This window comes from Stenella coeruleoalba (assembly GCF_951394435.1).
Source record: "Stenella coeruleoalba genome assembly, chromosome: 12".
NCBI classification, from domain to species: domain Eukaryota; kingdom Metazoa; phylum Chordata; class Mammalia; order Artiodactyla; family Delphinidae; genus Stenella; species Stenella coeruleoalba.
Window position 1 is genome coordinate 42,971,176 of NC_137158.1, and position 21,423 is coordinate 42,992,598.

General features: G+C 44.7%; 1 protein-coding gene across 6 annotated transcripts in view; it reads right to left on the reverse strand.

Annotated features, from left to right (window-relative positions):
- TRAF3IP2 (TRAF3 interacting protein 2) overlaps window positions 1-21,423 on the reverse strand; it is a 98,147-nt gene that overhangs the window by 39,754 nt on the left and 36,970 nt on the right. For 5 of the 6 annotated variants that reach the window (XR_013830768.1, XM_079939300.1, XM_079939299.1 and 2 more), the window contains exon 2: window positions 10,007-10,840. Coding sequence is in view for 5 of the 6 variants with exons in the window: in XM_079939300.1 (XP_079795426.1) it covers window positions 10,007-10,832 (826 nt within the window). In the remaining variant the exon portion in view is untranslated. Of the gene's footprint in view, window positions 1-10,006; window positions 10,841-11,573; window positions 11,606-21,423 lie in introns of those variants that run through there. The other variant, XM_079939301.1, reaches the window with a different exon arrangement.

A 21,423-nucleotide genomic window follows, 5' to 3' on the forward strand; every position in this document is an offset into this window, starting at 1 on the left:
CACACACACACACACACCCCAATCCCTCAAGAAGAAGTAAATGAATGAAAACTTGGCTCATACCTCTGGAAAGTAACCAACCAGTTGGCAACACCTCCCAACTTTCTCAGTCCTCTGTTGCTAAAGGCTATGTGCACCTGGGGCCAGGGCAGTTAGAAGAGGGCAGTCTCAGAGCAAAGCCAGGCCTGGCAGTGATTTATATGAATTTGTAACCTAGGAGAAAGTTGGTCCCAGCCAGGCCCAGGAGTAGCAGAGTCCCAAAGGAAGAAGGGCAACCTGCCTGACCAGGTGAGAGAAGAGAAGTGAAGGTCAGAGGAGGGATGCAAGGGAACCCAGGAAGAGTGGGAGAGGAAGGCTCTGGGGGAACTGTCCGGGCCCAAAGGGGCTCAGGTGTGGGAAATCTGAGAGCTCTGATATATCTTAGGGGTGGGCCTAGCTTGGAGAGGGACTGGAGAGAGCCAAGTGGATAACCCTGCAAAATGAACCATGAGCACATCCTGGTAATCCAGGCATTGCCACCTCTGCCCAAGTAAGAACTTGGAGGATGGAGGAGGCATAGCTAGTTAGGGCAAGAAAGAACCTTGGTTTTCAAAAGATATTTATTGGTCTTTATTCTTTTTCTGATTATATAAATAATAACCAATTTGCCTGCTGTGTAGGTAGGATACATGCCGGGATGTAAAGTGAAATAAAACTAGGAAGTGAGCAAGAAAGTAACAGATAAAGAAGGTTGGAACCAGAATGTGGAGAGCGAGAATGTGGTTAAGAACTTTATGCCTAGTTTGGTAAGTAGTCAGGAACCACTGAAGTTTTCATGGGAACATCTAGGGGACTATTAGCCTCAAGTACAGAAGACAAATAATATGTGTATTCACTTCACTAGTGTGGCCCCACTGTCTGGACTCAGGAAACTTGGCTGAGTGACCCTGGAAATGTGCCCAAGCCAGTCTCTCAAGCATGGTCAGAATCCCTGGATTTAGTCTATTGTCTGCTCTGACCTGTGACATCAGCTAAGTCCTTCCTGTCCTGCTTCCTTTGGCAAAACTGACCACACCCCTCTTAACCCAGGTTGTCTCCTGGCCCTGACCGTGACCCTTGCCCTGCTATTGCTTAGGCCTGGTTATGATATTAGGGGCTTAAGGAAAGGGAGGAGGATAAAAGGATCTGACTGGGTCTATCCCAGCCCCTTGCCTGATAAAGACCTGTACATGGAAGGCATCTCTAAGAATGGGGAGACAGGACCACAGAGCCCCCTATGGTCTAGAACAAGATAGACCACTGAGGTTTTGTCTTTACAGCCTTCCTGGGGCAGGTCAGACACATTGCAAGGGGTCCAGCTCACCAGTTGGAGTTCCAGGGCTACAGGGCTGGTCTCTCCTGCTGCTCTTTTCCCTAGCTGGAACAGGGTTAAAAAGTGCCACTGCTACAGGTCACTAGGCCAGCCATGTTTTCAGGTGAGTCTTGTATGAGTGGACCATTTACAAAACCAGCTATAGGTACAACCCTCCAGAGATTTCCCACTGCATTTAAAATCCACCTTGCATGATCGGGTCTCTGCCCTTCTTGATTTTACCTCCTACTATACTCTGCTCACCAAGCCCCAGCTATCCTGGCTGTCTTTCTTCTTCTTGAACGCCCCAAGCTAGTACCCCACCTCTGGGACCCTGAGTCTGCCATCCGCTCTGCCCAGACTGTTTTGCCCTGTGTCTTTACAGATCAACATCTCGACATTCAGGGTTCAGCTCAGATATCACCTGTTCACCAGTGAATTCACCTGTTCAAATCCCATCTCCCTATTTTATTTTCTTCCTAATGCTCATCATGTTTGTATAAGTAAGCATGACCCTTACTTGTCAACTTCTTACCTGCCTTCCCTACGAGACTCTAAGCTCTGTGAAAGCATGAACTGTGTCTGTTTGCCACCACATCTCCAGGCACAGTGCCGACACCCAGGGGATGCTCAATAAATGAATGAATGAAGACTGAAGAGTTACAAAGCCAACTTCACACACGCACACAAGCGAAGCCATGGAGCACTGCACAGTCTGCCTGCTAGGTCTTGGGTCTTCTAGACTGTCTATGTCTCATCTGCTCTCCATCTGCGGTATTTTTCAGTGTCTCCTCTGGAAGTAGGAAGAAGGAAGACAAGGAGAAGAGGAGCAACGTTGCCAGTGGCCTTGAAAGTTTTTAATGCTTAGAGCCATTCTTGTTTCCCATATCCATTAAAAAGTGGCTAATAAGGTTTTATTTGCTTTAAAAGGACTACCAAGCTCTAATCATAGGGTTTATTTCTTTTCCAGAAGGTGGATGTTAGTGTTGTTAATCAAAAGCCTTTGAATCAAGGACATATGATTTCTAACAGATTATTCCTCACACAACAGGTTTTTGTCTCATAGCAACTAATCATATCATTAAAATCACTAAGGCATGTGGGCTAAGTGTTTGATTAGCTGTAACTCTCATTTCTGAAATGGCCACCTGTGATAAAAACTTACACTGCTTTGTGTGAGCAGATGAAAATGTTCCACCTCATCTATTTTTGAAATTAGGGTACTGACAATATAGTTCTCTATGCTGTCCTTTGATTGTTAAAGCAAAGAAATATTGAATATCAGAGGGTCAATCAAAAATAAGATTTCCTTTTTTTTAAATAAATTTATTTTATTTATTTACTTTTGGCTGCATTGGATCTTCGTTGCTGTGCGTGGGCTTTCTCTAGTTGCAGCGAGTGGGACTACTCTTCGATGCGGTGCGTGGGCTTCTCATTGCGGTGGCTTCTCTTGTTGCGGAGCACGGGCTCTAGGCTTGCGGGCTTCTGTAGTTGTGGCACGAGGGCTCAGTAGTTGTGGTGCACGGGCTTAGTTGCTCCACGGGATGTGGGATCTTCCTGGACCAGGGCTTGAACCCGTGGTTCTTAACCACTGTGCCACCGGGGAAACCCAAGGTTTCCTTTTTGTAAGTGGAACTTGACTGGTTTTGTCTGGAATTTGGCTGGTTGTGTGGAAAAGTTGTGAAATAAAATCTGTATTTGTTGGGTAAATGAATGTCTTTTCATTGCTCAAATTTTGATAGTTTTGTTCCACTATTTTGACCAAGGCTTGCTAGTTTAGCTGGGTACTATATATATAATGGCTAACATTTATCGAGTACTTGTTACATGCCAAGTACTGTTCTAAGTTCCTTATTCAGGATTATAGAGTTCAATTTTTTGTTTTCCTAAAGAAGTTTAACTTAGAAAAAAATCCAAATTCCTTACCACAGTCCTTGCCTCCTTCATTTTCTAGCATATCATTCTCTCCCTGCTCACCCTGCTCCAGCCCCACTCACTTGCTTTTGGTACATTAACTACACCAAACTCCTTGCTTCCTGGACCTTCTTTTCCTTTGGATTTCAGCTCACACGTGTCCTACTCAGAGAGGCCTCCTCTCACCATCCTGTCTATTAATGTCTGTTCTAACACCTGGCTATTTCCTTTATAACACATACACTTTGTTATTTTGTTTGCCCATTTCTTCTTATCTATAGACTTATCTCCAGTAGACTGTGAACTCCACAAAGACAGGACCATGTGTGTTGTACTCACCCCTGCACACCCAGTGCCTAGCAGAGAACTGGGCAAATATTTGTTGAATAAGTTGATAAATGAATGAACAAGGTCTGTTTCCAAATCTCATTGACCTCCTTTCTTTCCTCTGCTCTCCCATTAGACAAGTAAAGATGGCCTTTCCAAGGCTTGATATCACAAAGTCTCTACTCATGATTAGGGAATCACTCCTTTTCCCAGGAAGTAGGGAACAGATTTCTTTTTGTTCATTCAACAAATATCATTGAACCTTTATGGCTAGGCAGGCGGTGAATAGAAATAAATAGGTTATAGTTCTCCTTAGTAGCTCAAAATAAATGGAGAGAGAAAGAGGAAATCTGTGTGTCTATGGATGTTTGTTTGGAAACACAAACCCACACTCAGTGCGTAAGAGAGGTGTGCAAGCCAGCTACGTGGTAGACTTAAGAATCACTGCCTAAAATATCTCCCCCAATGACTTGTCCTCATGCCTAAAATTCCATCAAGAGTGCATTCTGTAGAATGTGATAGACAAGTGATTTGTTAGCACAGTAACTCCTAGATTCTGACGCAGTGTGAATCACAAAACAAAAATACAAATCTTGCACATCATGAATAGGTGCCCAGAACTGTATGTTTCTTGTCAATCTTATGATCCTCCTGGCCTGGGTACACATGGTCTTCGTGTTACTGGGCTTTGACCACTTGGAATTTGTAAACCAAAACCTAAACGAGGCTTTCCACTTCTCAGTCAAAACATTCAACATTTTTCTTCCTTATTAAGAATGGTATTAAAAGAATTTATGAGAGAGAAAATAAAACCTGATTTTCAAGTTGTCAAAAGACATGATGATATAACGCAATCACTTTAGCCAGGAAAACAAAAGGGCCCGCATAAACTGTTACAGGAACTCTCACAGCTGTAAACAGCTGTAGTTCCTGAAAGGCAACGCCTTTCTTTCTCATCTCTTCCACTTGGTTTGTTTTTTCCTTACTTTTAATTGTGCATGCATTCTAGCATACAAATAATCACTCCTTGGGGTCCATATGAGCAATAGTAGGCATGTGCCCACAGGTTTATTTTATTCGGTCTCCTTGGTAGAGAAAGCAAGAATTTTACAGTAAAATGAGTCTTTTAGACTTAATACATTCTTTTCTCCCAATTTATTTGCGTCATGGGTTTTATTTGATTGCATAGCCATGATCTCCAGTCTGGTGACCTTCAGTGGAAGGATTTTGAGGCAGTAAGAGGCTGACTTCTCCCGGGGGTGGGGGGAGGAAAGAAACAGTCTTTTCCCACTTCTTGTTTTCACCTGCTTTGATAACTTTTTTTTTTTTTGACATGAAAGGGGTGACCAGTAACCATTTTTGCTTTAACTTGCAAAGGCTAAGGTATGCCATTTGCATGGTGATCATTATTTATTTATATTTTCATTAACGGATGAGGAAGTAATACTCTTCTAAAGCCGAGTAGAACCACGTAGCCATGGTTTCCAACTGCACGAGCATCACTTAGATGAACAGCTCTTTTCAAGTGGTTTTGTTGGCAATTAAATGCAGTTACAGCCCTGACATGAAACTAAGCATTTATACACCTGCTTTGAATGCTTAAAATCTGTGCCAGCGAGAGGGATCTTGAAGTAGAGGGGTACTTTACAGGATCCATTTAGATAATAACAATAATAACTAAGAGCTGCTAGTTATTGAGGGCTTACTACAAGCCAGCCACTTTCCTAGTGTCTTTAATACATTATCTCATTTAATCCTCACAGCAACCTTCCTGGGAGCCATTGCTATTGGAGGCTTCATAAATATTTTGGGCTTGCACTGCCCCGAAGAGAAACTGTAAGCACTGAATTTCCCTGACAAACACAGCCCGACCCTGACCCTCTTCCCTGTGATAATGCCCCTGGGAACTAGGACCAAGGCACATGCAGGGTGGATTAGGCTGAGCCCACCTGTACACTCTCATTTCCCCTTACTTTTCTTTTTTCTTTTTAACTTTTACTTATTTTTAAAAATTACTTATTTATTTATTTATGGCTGTGTTGGGTCTTCGTTGCTGCGCACTGGCTTTCTCCAGTTGCAGCTAGCGGGGCTACTCTTCGTAGCGGTGTGTGGGCTTCTCATTGCGGTGGCTTCTCTTGTTGTGGAGCACGGGCTCTAGGCTCGTGGGCTTCAGTAGTTGTGGCTCGTGGGCTCAGTAGTTGTGGCACATGGCCTCAGTAGTTGTGGCTCACGGGCTCTAGAGCACAGGCTCAGTAGTTGTGGTGCACGGGCTTAGCTGCTCCGCGGCACGTGGGATCTTCCCGGACCAGGGCTCAAACCCGTGTCCCCTGCATTGGCAGGCAGATTCTTTTTTTTTTTTTTTTAGCAGGCAGACTCTTAACCGCTGTACCACCAGGGAAGTCCCTTTACTTATTTTTTAAATTATAAAAGTAATGCCTGTCTGCTCTAACAAATTCAACAAAAATATGTAGAGTTAGAAGAAAACTCTCCCTGTCTCTTCCTAATTCCTTGTTCCCCTTTCCCCATGATCACAGTTAACAGTTGGGGCCATCTTACACACTTTTTAATGGAGTCTTTAACATATATAATTAAAAAAAATAACATGTATGGGATCAACACTTCATGCTTCTCCCTTAACCTTTTTTATGTCAGAGTGTGTATTTTAGTCTATGTAACAGGGACCTAGTAGTCTATGGTATAAATAAATCACAACTTATTTACAATAATGTATATTCTTTATAACATAATTTGATAATTATTTATAATTTACTAATTTATAATTATTTACTATAATCTGTCCCCTTACTGATAGGCATTTTACTGTTTTTATTCTTACTCTAATACAATGCTTTAATAAACATCCTCATTCAGGTATTTCTATATGTTCATTTAATGTGTCTATAGGACAGATTCCTACAAGTGAGACTGCTGGACCAAAGAGGACCCATTAAAAATTTTGATAGTGAAATTGTCTCTTGGAAGACTGTACCAGTTTATAATCCTACCAAGAGTAGATGGGGAAGTTCATTTCCCCATAAACCCACTAACACTAGATGTTGTCCCAGGGTTTTTTTGTTTTTGTGCACCTGATTGGGAAAAATACATCTTTAAAAATTTTGCATTTCTCAAATTCAGTAATATTAAGCTTGGTTTCATATGCTTATTGGCTGCTTATATGTGTTCTGTGAATTATTCCCTTCTCCTGTCCAAGTTCTCTCCTCTCTGCCTTTCATCACTTATCTTCACTCCCAGGATCCTAGGCTCCCCTTCCTCCCCGACTTCAAGAGAAGGAAATAATATAGAGAGCAAGGGGAGGGGATCTGATGAGAGAAAGCAAGTGTTAAGAGACTAAAGGTATTCCCAGTGGGAGTGTTTGCATTTTAACAGAGCCTGCCCAAAGAGGGCAATGCTTACCTCCAAAGACTAGATTGCTAACGATGCCATTTCAGGGTTCAACAGGAAAAATATTTACAGGTGAGAAGATCTTCCTGGAACTCTCCAATCGTGAGTCCATGTTTTCTCTGTCTATCACAATGGGGCTTTCCCCTGTTAGTGGTTAAAGGCAACTGCTTGGGACTTAGTATCACAAAGCCCTTGATGAAGTATTCACACTTCTACATATTAATCTAAGAAACTAATCAGAAATGCAGGTAAAAACTTATGTACATGATATATCATATCATTGCTTTTTGGATCAGAAATCGGAAACTACTTAAAATGTCCAACAACAGAGAATAACTTAAAAACAACTTGATAGATCCATCTGATGAAATAATATGCAGCATTTTTAGGTGATGCTGGAAGAATTACACTGAAATTATTTTAGTTTTATATTAAATATATATGCAAAGAAAAAAACCCAGTAAATATGTCAAACCGCAATAAGGAATTATTTTTGGGTGATGGAAACATGGCTTTTGAGCATATTTCAACTTTGAGAGTGAACAAACATTAGTATTATGATCAGAAAAATTATCTTTAAATGCAGATAGTAGAATGTTAAAAAGAAGTATCTTGTGGTATTATTCCCACAAAATTATTCCTTTTTAACCTAGAAATCGTTGAGAAAAAAATGCAAATCCTGACCCTGCCAAGGTTCAATTTTCAGTGAGTGATTCATGCTCAAGGAACTTTGCCACCACACCCATCCTATCCCTGGGTGCTCAAAGTACAAGTGAGGTCCTTGCTTCCCAATCAGCTGACTTCCCAGCATCCCACACCAACACCAGAGCCCCAGTTGTAGACCTCAGGGGCTCTTTCTCCCGAAGCTCCACTGCTTCCTCATTTCTTAGCCTCACTCTTTTTTTCTTTTTTTAACAAATACTTATTGAGCACTTGGCACATGCAGATATATATATATATTTACTTTTGGCTGCGTTGGGTCTTCGTTGCTGGGTGCGGGCTTTCTCTAGTTGTGGCGAGCGGGGGCTACTCTTTGTTGTGGTGTGCAGGTTTCTCATTGCAGTGGCTTCTCTTGTTGTGGAGCACGGGCTCTAGGCATGTGGGCTTCAGTAGTTGTGGCTCTCGGGCTCTAGAGCGCAGGCTCAGTAGTTGTGGCGCACGGGCTTAGTTGCTCTGCGGCATGTGGGATCTTCCCGGACCAGAGCTTGAATCTGTGTCTCCTGCATTGGCAGGTGGATTCTTAACCACTGTGTCACCAGGGAAGCCCCTCTTAGCCTCACTCTTAACTCACATTCATTATTGCCTGCTTTCTTCCAAGCATCTTCTAAGTTAAATTCCTTTACCTCACTTTTTTTTTTTTTAAATTATGAATTACTCTGTTGCTCCATTTGCTTTAGGAAGCTTTATTAAGCTTCCTAAAGCTATATTAAAGCTATATTAAATTCACATGTATAAATACATAAATTGTGGTTTGATTATAGGATGTGTAATTATTTCTATAATTTATTTTAAAGCTAGGCACCAGATTTGGTCAGACTCTTTGGTCAGACCATTTGAACTGCTTTCGATACGGTGTTTTATTTTGCTAAGAAAAATATTGCACCTCCCAGCCCCATGTTTCATCTGTAAAGCCCTATTGTTATTTTCCAGCAGCGTCTTAGAGAGCTGACATCAAGAATTGTGATGAACCTTTTATCTCAGTCTAAGACTTTATCACTTTCAGAGATGCTTACTGTACTGATACATATTATTTATTTATTCATTCATTCATTCATTCAGAAATAATTTATTGAGAATCTAGTATATGCTGGTCACTGTGCTAAATACTGGAGAATTATGGATTGAAAATACACCTTTTGGGCTTCCCTGGTGGTGCAGTTGTTGAGAGTCCGCCTGCCAATGCAGGGGACATGGGTTCGTGTCCCGGTCTGGGAAGATCCCACGTGCTGCGGAGCAGCTAGGCCGGTGAGCCATGGCCACTGAGCCTGCGCGTCTGGAGCCTGTGCTCCGCAAAGGGAGAGGCCGCAACAGTGAGAGGCCCACGTACCGCAAAAAAAAAAAAAAAAGAAAATACACCTTTGCTGAATGTGCAAAAACTTACAGTCTGGAAGGAGAAGTAAACAAGTCCATAAGTAAATGCCATACTGGCATTAGGTGCCCCAACAGGCAGAGCATAAGGAAACAGAGAGCCCAAAGGAGGGACTGATCTGGGGAGACTGCCAGAGGGACACTTGAGCTAAGTCTTAAAAGAGGTATATAGTGATGGTTGTATAACTCTAAATTGAATTGTACACCTAAATGGGGGCAGGGTGAACTTCATAGTGTATAAATTAGATCTCAAAAAAGCAGTTAAAGAATAAAGGTATAGAACTGGTTCAAATGTACACGAAGGGGAAAACATCTTGGGTAGACAGAAGAGTGTGGGCAAATGCAGGGGGATGTGAAACAGCTCGACAAGTTAGGGGGACTGCCAGTCCTCAAGTGTGGCTAGATGGTAGGGTAGATGTTGATGGTTCAACCTCCAAAGGCCTTTTAGCAATGTAATCACAGGAGCAACTGGATCTTCATGTCATGCATGAATTCAGTCTCAATGACATTCTGGGCACCTTCTGATTATTTTGACAGAAGGCCCCTTTCTCTGAAAAATCTAAGGTGGAGAAGAAGCATGTAAAGAAGGAAAAACCCAGATGCCCAAGAATTTGGATAACAAACAAGTTTTCTAGAAGTTATTTGAGTCGTCTCCCTGCCTCTCAGCAAGTTTCACTTAAAACTACCCTAGAGAGGAATCTGTTTTATACTTAAAGTTTCCTAGAGAAGCAGGTTCCAAGCGGAACGGGCTTTGGGCCAAGATAAAGCATTATTCTAAAGCCGCTTGCAAATCCAATCACATGCGGAAGGCCCCATAGGAAGCAAAATGTCCTCCCTGCCCTCTGATCTGTCTGTGCTGGTCTAACGATGCAAGACATTGACGTGAGATTCCCATTTACTCGGTTACCCAGCCCAGAATGTCCAGAGGAGGTAAAGCTCACTTACATGGCACCAGGTGATCGGGGCCTCCAGGACAATAGTAGCGATAGTTCCACTGAGCCTGTGGGGAAGGGTTGGGAGGCAGCATCTGTGCACATGCTGGGTATCTCTGAGGTTCAAGCTGATGGAACTCCCTGGATCTGAGAGGCCTGGGGAGGTCCTGGGGGTAACACACGGAGGTGAGGGGCAGGGGCCTTTCCAGTTGCCTGATGCCCAGGACGTCCTGGGGCTGTGAATCATAGCCCGTGTCGATCGTACGCAGGTCTGGGGCCGCTCGGTTCCTGTGGATCCGGGCCCGTGGCACCATCTCTTGGCTACTGCCCGGGGGGTCTGCTGAGGCATTAGGTAAACTTTGGTCTGATTTGTCTGAGTCATGGCCAGTGTCAGGAGAAGCTGCTGAAAGCTGAGATCCCAGCCATTGATTACGTTTTTCCATAAGTGAAAACTGATGCTCCGGGGTGAGGGCTCCAACCACAGACTCAGCCTCAGGCTCGCTGGCTGCAGAGCAGCCCAAGGGAAAATCTTTGCCGGGGTCTGGGTGTCTCCTCCAGAAGCTGTCTTCACTCTCTGCCAGGACTTTAGTGCGCAGGCAGGTGACCTGCTGGGACACAGGCTGCCGGTTTGAAAGCTTCAGGGTTGGGTGAGTGTGAGAAAAGTCTCCTGAGGAAGAGTGAAGGGTCTGAGGTGCAGACAAGCTGTTGGGGGCCATGTCCCTTGTATCTGGAGCAGGGAGCTCGGATTCTTCTTCCAGGGAATATTCTGAGAGAGGTTTCAGCAACTGACTTGGGTATGGTTCTGATTCATCAACCTCCACAGGAATGCTTCGGATCATCCTAGTTTCTGGAACAAGAGAAAACATGCCACAGCGTCAGAAGTCAGATCATTTCTTGGAGTCCCCCGCTTTAGGACCTTAAGGGACCTCATTCAAGATGTGGTTTAAATTAACAGTAGAGTGACACCAATGCACTGGCAGAGCCCTGATCACGTAAAAAGTGTTCACTTATCCTCCAGGCAAAGGCACTAAGGCTTATTAAGATATTTTTATCTGGAAGGCGATTCAAAGAATGTGACTGGACCCTTATGTGGTAGAAGTCATACACCAGCAAGGGAAAGACACGGGTGAAAATCAACAGCCAAGTTGTGAGGAAGGAGAAATAATCGGAATGTGGGTTATTTCATTTGTATTTGGAATCCATGATGAAAGAAATCTCGGTAACGAATATGGAATGATCTCTAAAATATACTGTTAAGTGATTAAAGAAAAGCAAGGTGCAGACCAATGTGTATACGATGCTGCTATTTGGTGTGAAAAAATAAAGAGAGGGGAGTGTGTGTGTGTGTGAGCACAACTGCTTACACACGTATAAAACGTGGATGGAGGACACACAAGACATTGGTGCACTGGTTGTCTTTGAGAATGGAGCTAAGCTGAGGGGGGGAGGGGGAGAGTTTTTACCTTCTGAAGTTTTAAACTTTTGCCCCCTGTGACTATTGCCCAATTTAAGAAAAAGATTTTTAAAGCCTGAGTTTCAAAAGCACTGGAAAAAAGGTCATAGTGACATTTTCCACTTACAACTATAGGTCATTTGGAGGGCTTAATTCCCTCTTGCACGATGCCTGCATGACCATCTGGCCTGTGATGTGGTAGCTGCACGGACAAGGCTCGCTCAACTAGCCTTTAGCCCACAGAGCAGTCAGCCCACGGTCCAGGTAATATTGGTTTTACCTATAAAAACAGAACTCTCAATCAACATAACAGAATGAGAAAGAAAATTCGCCTCCCCTTATCAGAAGATTGGTTGAGATGATGTCCCACGATGCTTAGCCTCCAGGGGAAGCAAGGAGGCAGGTCACGGAAAAAGATGTCACAGGGTGATGACGGGAGGCCTGCAGAAGGCTCCAGAGCAGGGAGAGTGGGAGCGAGGAAATGAAAAGAAAAATCCTGGCTGCCTGTTCCGTGCAGGCCTCGTACATAGCACACCTCAAGTGCCATTCAGGGAGAAGGGGTGGTGCGGGACGGGGGTGTGTGGATTTTTAAATTCCTATTTTATCCCTGTAGAATTTCAACCACGAACACTCACTGAGGGCTTACTGTGCCCAAAGGCACGATGCCCATCAGTTATTGTGCTAAGACAAATTGGAAAATTATGAATTCCCCTTCTCTTGTGCCCAGTACCCAACCCAATGGCAAGAGGACAGCACACATTTTAAAATGCTGCCCCAGGGCTTCCCTGGTGGTGCAGTGGTTGAGGGTCCGCCTGCCGATGCAGGGGATGCGGGTTCGTGCCCCGGTCCGGGAAGATCCCACATGCCGCGGAGCGGCTGGGCCCGTGAGCCATGGCTGCTGAGCCTGTGCGTCCGGAGCCTGTGCTCCGCAACGGGAGAGGCCACAACAGTGAGAGGCCCGCGTACCGCAAAAAAAAAAAAAAAAAAAAAAAATGCTGCCGCAAAGAGCAGAAGTGGGATCAGTAGTTTCCCACCAAATTTATCTTCCTGGCCTATAGAAAGAGACCTCAATCTGCCCTGCACTCCCTGCCAAATGAATGCCCTCTAACACTTCTCTGACTCTCACTTGGTATCAGACTTACCCATCTGCTGCAAACAACCTTTGTACCATTTCCTGGCACAACAGAAAATTCCCTCAGGCTCCAAGTCCCTGCGGGCCCTCCCTCCTTGCCTTGGTGTCCCCTGCCCCGGGCTGGCTCTTTTCTAGGCTGCTGTCTAGGCTGGGTGTACTTCCTGCCCCTTGACTCTGCAGAGGATAGACCTCATCACCTAAATTGCTTAGACCCTGTAAAAACACACAAATTTCAACTGATTTCAATTGATGAGACCTACCCAAAACACACATATTTCAACTACTGAGTAGTTTAAAATGTTCACCGTTGTTTTCCCTTCTTTCTTACAATTTTTCTATAGCTATGAAATTGGATATGCCATACAACATGCTCTTCAGCCGGTCAGGAAACAGAAGTATTTTCCAAAGGGCTGGCTGAGTGTTGCATAATCTCCTGCAAGCATCTGTGGGCCCACAGCTGAATGCGGGGGGGGGGGGGGGGGGGGGATCGGGGGGGGGGGTCAGGGTAAGAGTGGCAGCCAGTGAGCCAGCCAGCAAGAGAACTAAATGCTGTTAGCTATTTCTTGGTATGCAATTCATATTCATTTTCCACACTTCAGGTACAATTGTTTATATTCTCCCTGGGTCTTCAAATGTGAATACCTTAGAAGTGCTTCCCTAAAAAACTTAAATTATATTTAAAAAGTTGCAAATTCTCTTCTAGCTGAGGAACCTTCAAGGACTTGGAGGAAGCTAATAAAAAGGGTGACAAATGTGGTCATCTCCGGAGTGCGGTCAGTGACTGGGAATCTGAGGTCCATCCTAGGGTGGGAATTCTAGCGTTGACATTGGTCTGAAAATGAACAAGACGGTTCCTCGGATGATAGTGAATAAACCCGGCATGGCAGTGAACAACCTTTCAGGAAAGCTATGGGATTAGTAATCTTTAAAAAACAAAATGAACTCTGATGTTTCAAATTTGTACAAATATTCAAACAGCAAATGATTACTGAACCTTACTATGTGTCCAACTCTGTGCTGTGTACCCCCTCTTCTGAGGCATAAGCTCAGTTAAAATTTTTTTACAAATGGTAATACCTACAAGTGACACAAAACTCAAAAGGTACAAGAGGGTATATTGTGAAAGGTAAACAAAATTATTTCTTAAGACATAAAACATTATTCCTACCTTCAAGTTGCTTGTGATCCAGCTCAAGGAAGACAACTAATACAGGAAATCAAAGGCCCTACCTCAGGGCCTTTGCACTTGCTGTGCCTTCTTCTTGGAACACTCTTCCCCTACATAACTGCATGGCTTGATTCCTTTCTTTTTTAGGTCTTTACTCAGCTCTTGCTTTCTCAGTGAGGGCTCCCTGGTCACCCTCTAAAATTTTTACATGCTTCTTGCATTCTCTGTCTCCCTTCCCTGCTTTATCATTCTCTGTAGCAGTTATCACCACTATATATACTAAAAAATGTACGTTATAAATACAAATATCTAGTACATTCCTTGTTTATTGTCTCCCCGCTTCCCCAGAATGTAAATTTCATGAGGGCATGATTTTTGACTCTTCTGTTCACAGCTGTATACCCAGCATCTAGAACTATACCTGGTACATAGTAGGTGCTCAATAAATATTTGTTGAATGAATGAATGATTGATGCCTGTTTCAGAGAGGAGACAGATCCATGTAGCTGGAAGGATCCCTGACAGTGAGGATCTCAGGCTCATGAAAGGTGGCAGGGAGGATTTCAGAGTTCTTGAAATTATACCCTTCCCTCTTCCTCTCTTCCTCTCAAATATGTATTAAGTTCCACTAAGTGTCAGGCCCCGAGGCGGGCCTGGGCCATGCCTGAAGAGGTCCCAACCCCCCACGGCAGGGTTGACCTGAACCCTCACTGGCAGAATAACAGTGAGTCCACCACCCAGTGTGCTGGGACATCTGTTCTGCTTCACACAGGAAAGCGGCTGGTCTCCTCCTGCATCCTCAGAGCTTCCCGAAGAACAGCAGAGGGTGGGGCAGGCCTGCAGTCACCACGAGGGCCCCTCCAGCCCTAGACCCCGGCCAGAACTGACAGAAAAACCCTGCCACCCTCCTGAGGGTGTCACAGAGAAAAACTACACACCGATGCCACATCAGAGGGCCTTGGGCAGATCAGTGGCTTGGGTCGGAAATGACAGTTTTACTTTTTGGTCTTTTTTTTTTTTTTGCGGTACACGGGCCTCTCACTGTTGTGGCCTCTCCTGTTGCGGAGCACAGGCTCCAGATGCGCAGGCTCAGCAGCCATGGCTCACGGGCCCAGCCACTCCACGGCATGTGGGATCTTCCCGGACCAGGGCACGAACCCGTGTCCCCTGCATCGGCAGGCGGACTCTCAGCCACTGTGCCACCAGGGAAGCCCTACTTTTTGGTCTTTAATGTCAATATTGTAAAAAAAATAATAATGCACGTTGAAAAAAATTAACTCAGTATCTCATCGCTCCTAACCATTTCTAATTTCCCTGTTTTATTCCAGACCCTTCTCTATATGATGTCCAGGCAGTTGTAACCCTGGCACAGCCTGTGCTCCCATCCTTAACAGCGGGTGGCAATTGGATTTAAGTGGAAAAGCCCTGTTTTCTAGCCATGACCTAGAGGAGAAGTCTATGACCCCTGAGGGGGACAGAAGACCTGCCAGCCAGGCCCTGGTGAGCCCCAGGGCTGGCGGTGCTCTAGACAGTCTCAGCTTATCAGGATGAAGCTGGAAGGAATCAAGCCATGCAGCTATGAAGGGAAGAGTGTTCCAAGCCGGAAGCCGGGGAGAGGCTGGAGCACGACAGCCGTGTCTAGCTCATCTCATCGCTTCAAACCCCTGGGGGAAGGGAGAGGCTGGCTGGCCAGGGACCACAGGAGAGTTTCTGCTTCAGAAGCGCTTTCTGAGGCTCACAATACAGATGTCCAGGCCTCACACCTAGAGATTCTGAGGCGGGGCCAGGGCTCCCTTTTTTTTGCTGTTTAAGTCCCACAGGTAAATAGGTTCTCTCATATTTTGCCAAGGGGAGTGTAATCTGTACAATTTGGCCATAACTATCAGAATTTTAAGATCTTATGTCCTTTGACCTAGTAATTTCATTTCCAAGAATTTCCTCTACAGAGATATGCACATATTATTTAAAACGAAGAGGCTACGAGGATAGGCAATGCAGCAATGTTTGTAACAGCAAAGACTACAAACAACCCACGCGTCCAAAAGTGTTCTGCTTTTTCAAACTACGGTCCAGCCTTACAATGAACACTCTGCATCTTTTTGAAAAGACTGAGGAAGGGCTGTGTGAACTGTGTGAACTGTGTGAACTGATGTGGAACCATCTCCAAGATTTACCGTGAAGTTAAAAAAGGAAAGAGCAGAACCGTGTGTAGAGTACACTACACTTTGTACGATCTGAGATTGCATATGCCCACACCATCACAGCCGAAAGCTGGAACAGAGGATGCCTCTGGGAAGGGAACTGGGTGACTGGGAACAGGGGCAGGAGAGGGACTTGCTTTTCAGAGCATTTTTTACCTTTTAAGTTTTGTACCAAGTGCCTGTATATCTACTTAAAAGATAAAAAAGGAAAAGGAGAAGCTCCCCCAGTGATTCTGATGTTCACAAAGATTAAGAATCAATGTGAGCGAGGCACTGCTGAGACCACCCAGGAGAGAGTGAACCGTCCCATAAAATACAAAAGACTGTTCAGCAGAGGATGGGGACATTTGTCCACGGTAGGAGTGGGTGGGACTGGGGTGGCGCAAGCTAGGAATGGAGGGCTAGTCCCAGGGCCACACAACCAGGTGAAACCGTGGTGTGTGTGAGCCTGGTTCTTACTCTGATCTGACCCAAGAGACAGCAGTTTTCTTTCTCTGGAATCTCACTGCCCTTTGGACTGTGAGCTGTGGTTCCAGCTCCTAGATTCTGACCAGCATCTTTCTTCAAATCTGTCAGTTTTTCTGTCCCAGCCTCTCTCGCTTCCTTTCTGCCCCCTACCCTTCCCGCGTAGCCTGGCTTTGCAGATAAGACCTTATCCAGACATCAGTAGTTTTGACATCCCCTGTGACAATGCTCCCTGGTGTCCCATTCACAGAATTTCCCATTCATTCTCTTTCTCTCTCTTTTGCTGCCTCCAAGTCTTTGCTCATGTCTGTTCCCAGCAACCTTTCTCTCCTCCAGCACATTCTGCCTTAAATTATTAGTTTCTCGAAACAGAGCCTATCAGTCTTCGCAGCACTACCTTTCTTATCTCATCGCTCATCCCAAAGCTTCTTTTCCTCCCACCACGCCCGCCTCGCTTTCTGCAGATCTCTTAGACCCCATCCTGGTGTGCATAGGGCACAAGTCTCTCTCAGGGCACATATTCACAGATATGATGTCCATGTTCACAGTTAACTGTGGCTTCTGCCATCCAGACGGGCTTACCCTGAATAAATACATATTCTAGGATGTGGAAAATATGCAGGACTTAAATGCACAGGCTCTAGATTCAATCTCCCCATGATTAAATTCTTTCTCTGCTAGCTGCACGATTAGACGTGTGACCTTGAGAAAATTACTTAACTTCTCTGGGCCTCATTTTTCTCATCTGTAAAGTGGGGAAAATGACAGCATTTGCCCCATAGGAGGGTAAAAGAAGAAGGTGTAAATAAAGTGCTGACTGTAGGGCCTGGCCCATATCAAGCTCTCCCAAAACAATGGCTATTTTGTAATTTTTACAACAACAAGTGATTTGGCTTTAGAACTGTTTTCTAAACAATGTTCACTTGTTTTATACCTGGACGCTAAACCTATTATATGAACCTAATGTATGGAGACCATATCTTTTTAACCAACATGTGTATTTCTGGCAGATTCGATATACGTCATCTCATCTGGTCCTTAAAACAGCTGGGTCCCAGGTGAGGTACGTGGTTTCACTTCACCATTCCTATTGTACAGAGCTGTGGGCACATTAAATACCTTCTCCAAAGTCACCGCCAATTCTAGCCTATAGATCTCCTACCTCTTTCCATTAAACCACATAGATCAGGCACTGGCAAACCTTTTCTGTAAAGAACCGGATAGTAAATAGTTCACATTTGTGGACCACATACCGTCTCTGTCTCATACCCTGCTTTTCAGTTAGTTTGTTTGTTCTTAAACAACCCTTTAAAAATATAAATTCTTAGCAATAGGCAGGTACAGAAACAGACCATAGGCCACCTTTGGCTCGACAGTTGTAGTTTATCAAGCTCTGATATAGTTTATGCTGATAAATCAATATAAACCTAATGAAATGGATATACTTAAGAAACCTTACCCTTTGTTAACAATAATTGTTAATATTTGTTAAATGTTTACTATGTGTCAAATACTGTTCCAAGTTTTTTACATGTATTAACTTATCCTCTCAGCCACCCTATTTGTAGGTACTGTCGTCAGCCCCGTTTTAGGAATGGGAAAACTGAACACAGGGAGGGTAAGTAACTTTCCCAACGCCGCAGGGCCAGTAAGTAGCCTAGCTAGTGTTCAAATCCAAGCAGTTCAGCACCAGAGCCTGGGCACTGAACCCACCTGATTGTCAGCTGGGGGCACTGACTTGTACAGCGATGTGGGGGAGGGGAGAAAGGGGATGGCAGGAGCTGAGTAAACCCTAGAAGCTCCTGGAATAGATAGGTTTCAGAACCATTCACCCTGAAGCTAAGGAGGCGTGGATACATGCCACCTGTGTTTTATGAAGAATGGCCAGGCTGGAAACCTGTGATGGCTTTCCTTCATGCCACAACAATAGAGGATGTGCATGAGACTGCTGAGGCATCTTGATTTGAGAAAAGCACTTGATTGGATCTCATTAAATTTTAATCATAAACTGAACTCAAAGTAAATTGAAAACTTGTTGACAGAGCACAAACAAAGGGTGAGGATAACTGGCGATGCATCTAGAGAGGGGATATCTTCCAGGGGACGCCTCTGAGGCAAGGATGGATGGGATTTAATGAAGGTGTTATGTCCCTGGAAGAAGACAAATAGCAGAGCAAGAAACAGAGGAAGGGCAGGAGTGAGCAGCCTGAGTAATTAATAAACCACATTACCAGCTCCTAAATGATCAAGGCTTGCTGTTACCAACTGCTTGGATTTTTTTAAAAAAGCATTCTTTGGGTCAACAATAGAGTTGAAGGGTCCTAGAGACACACAGCATGAATATTTCAGGTGGACATATTAATAAATATATAAATTTACAGCTAGGAAGATCCTCAGATGCACTTTGGACCAGATCCTTGCAGTCACAGATTCTCAAGGTCTTACTTCATTCTCCAGGGAGTAATTTTTTTCATAACTGTCCAAAAATTTGGGATTTAAAAAAAATCTTTAAACTCATTAATGTTCTTTGTTTACTGCCCCAACGCATGCAAACTCTCCCAACATTGGTTTGCTTAGTGGAAGTTGGTTTTGAGTGAACTGTGTGGCTCAGGTTCAAATTCCAGTGAGGAAATATTTCCAAGTTTACTTGCAGAATTTCCCAGACAGAGAAGTTCTTCCATTTGGTTTGCCAGAGGATTGGAAGCAGTGGTGAGCCCTGGAGACAAGGGAACATTTACTGGCCCTTGTTCATACCCTGCACAGTACAGCTCACAGCAGGCTGAAGGCGGTGCAGCGTGACCCGACCTGATGTGCGGAAGTTTGCTCTGCAACTCCTCTGAGCTGCTCAACTCAATGACGGGGCTAATGGGAAAGGACTGACTCCACCACGCTGGAAGCTGGTAAAAACCGTTTAGAGAACAACCTCAAACAAGCCCATGGGTTCTCTTGTTTGTTTGTTTTGTTTCAGATAAGGTTTCTCTAAACACACGTTCGTGATTCTTAATTCAGTCCAGACCCCAGAGTGAGGAAAAGAAGGGGCAGAAAGGAAAAAAAATCGGCAGAGGGAGGAGAAGGGATAGAAAGGAAGAAAGGAAAATGGAAGAGAAGCAACGAGAGTGGGAAACCTTGAAGGAAAAGTTTAAAAAACTCGTCCTTTATTGGTGGAGGAGAGAGGCTTGCTTAAACTGTGATTTTTACGTATTACAGTTGGAAGGGAAGGGAAAGAATGAATGCAGGCAAAAGGCAAAAGTGTTACAGGTAAGCTGCTGAACTGGGAAGAATCTGGGCAGACAGCACAGAGGAGGAGGAAGGGAAATCGGAGGTGGGAGGGAGACCTGGGACCCCGCCTGGGAGAGGAAGGAGGAAAAACACTGGAACCATGAGCGCAGGAAAACAGTGAGGTGGGGAAGGGCCAGGTTTCCATTAGCGCTCAGGGAGCTGCCCAGACCCCAGCCAGCCTGCGTCTTCAGGATGAAAGAAGGGGGTCAAGCAGGCCGGGGGCTCCAGTCAGTCCTGAATAGCTTGATCTCAGCTGCTTTACCAGGGAACCACGCCAAACTGGCTCAGCTCTGCGAATCACGAGGGGATGAAAGCCCACCTTCCTCCCTCAGCCAATTTACAACTTCTGGTCCCCAGGAAGGTTTGTGTACACATCTGTACACATGCACACACACACACACACACACACACACAGAGGCACAGGGTGAGCTTAACACTCAGGCATCGAAGCACATGTGGGCGAGTAGGAGGCCTGCTGGGCAAGAGACGCAAAGAATGTCAAATGTCCGAGGGAGAAGGACAGCCTGGGTTTCAGGAACTAAAAATATCTCGGTGACAATGCACTAGGAGAAACAGGAGAGGCCCAAAGGGAGAGCTTCTTGATGCTAATCCTCAGATGCTTTCTCACGGAAGGCCTGCAGGGTTGTTTTGATAAGGAACTGTGATCAAACATTAGGGGTCATTTCGTTGGATCTGAAAGGAACTTAAAGTTTAATATGGCTCGTCTGTGCTCTTTTTTGTTTTCCCTGCAGCAGTTGCCCGCAATGCATATGTGTTTTGAAAGGCTAATCTAAATTTTCCTGTAGCAGAAAAATGATTAGAATTCAGGATATTTCCGAGATTTCGATTCTTCTAAACGTAGATTTAATTTAGACAAACTACCCGCCTAATCGATCTTTCTGAGTGCCTGCAACTATGATTCTGAATTCGTGCAACTATGACTGCCTTCTTCTCTTATTTTCAGAGCATTTGAAAATCACTAACACCTTAATCTTGAGAGAAGCAGGCTTACATATTTTCCATCTTTGCACCCTCCCAAAGTGAGTACCCCCGAGTTAAAAGTCTGCTCCCCAACATGCTTTCACTCCTAGTCAGCCCACCCCAGGCACGGAGCAGAGCAGGGGCTTCTGTCAAGTGCCACCTCATCACAAATGACACCAGATGAGGAATGACTGTGGGTGGCCTTTCTGGATCAAAGCTAGGCTGGCAGCAAATAACAGCCTGATTTCAGATAGTGGTGCATGTTATTTGAAAAGAAAAAAAAAATCAGTAACTCATCACAGGTGAAACATCTTGAAATTCCTGTCCTCCCAACCCAGGGTGATAGAGAGAGCCATCTAAAAACATGACAGGGGCCATACCAGGGCCTTGATATTCCACAGAAACAGCTGAGCAATACCGAAAGCCGTGAGTCAGTCCATCCCACACAGTCAGGCCTGTTTGAACTGTATGGAGGGAGAGTAACAGCTCAAAAGAAACAATAAGGATTTTTTTTGAAAAGCTTAAGGATTCTGTGTGTCGGTCATCAAATAACGTGTCTGATCCTAGTCATCACCCTTACGTGGTATCTAGACGTGCTTCACAGCTTCCCTTCACCCCCCATTAAAGGCCCCACACACAGTGACTGGTCTAGCCAAGGAGTGGTTTCCAGCCACTGACTCCTGCTAAGTCAGTAACGTAGCCTTCTGGAGCCAGGCTCGTCTGCCAGCTCTCGGGCCTGCCCTGACTCTGT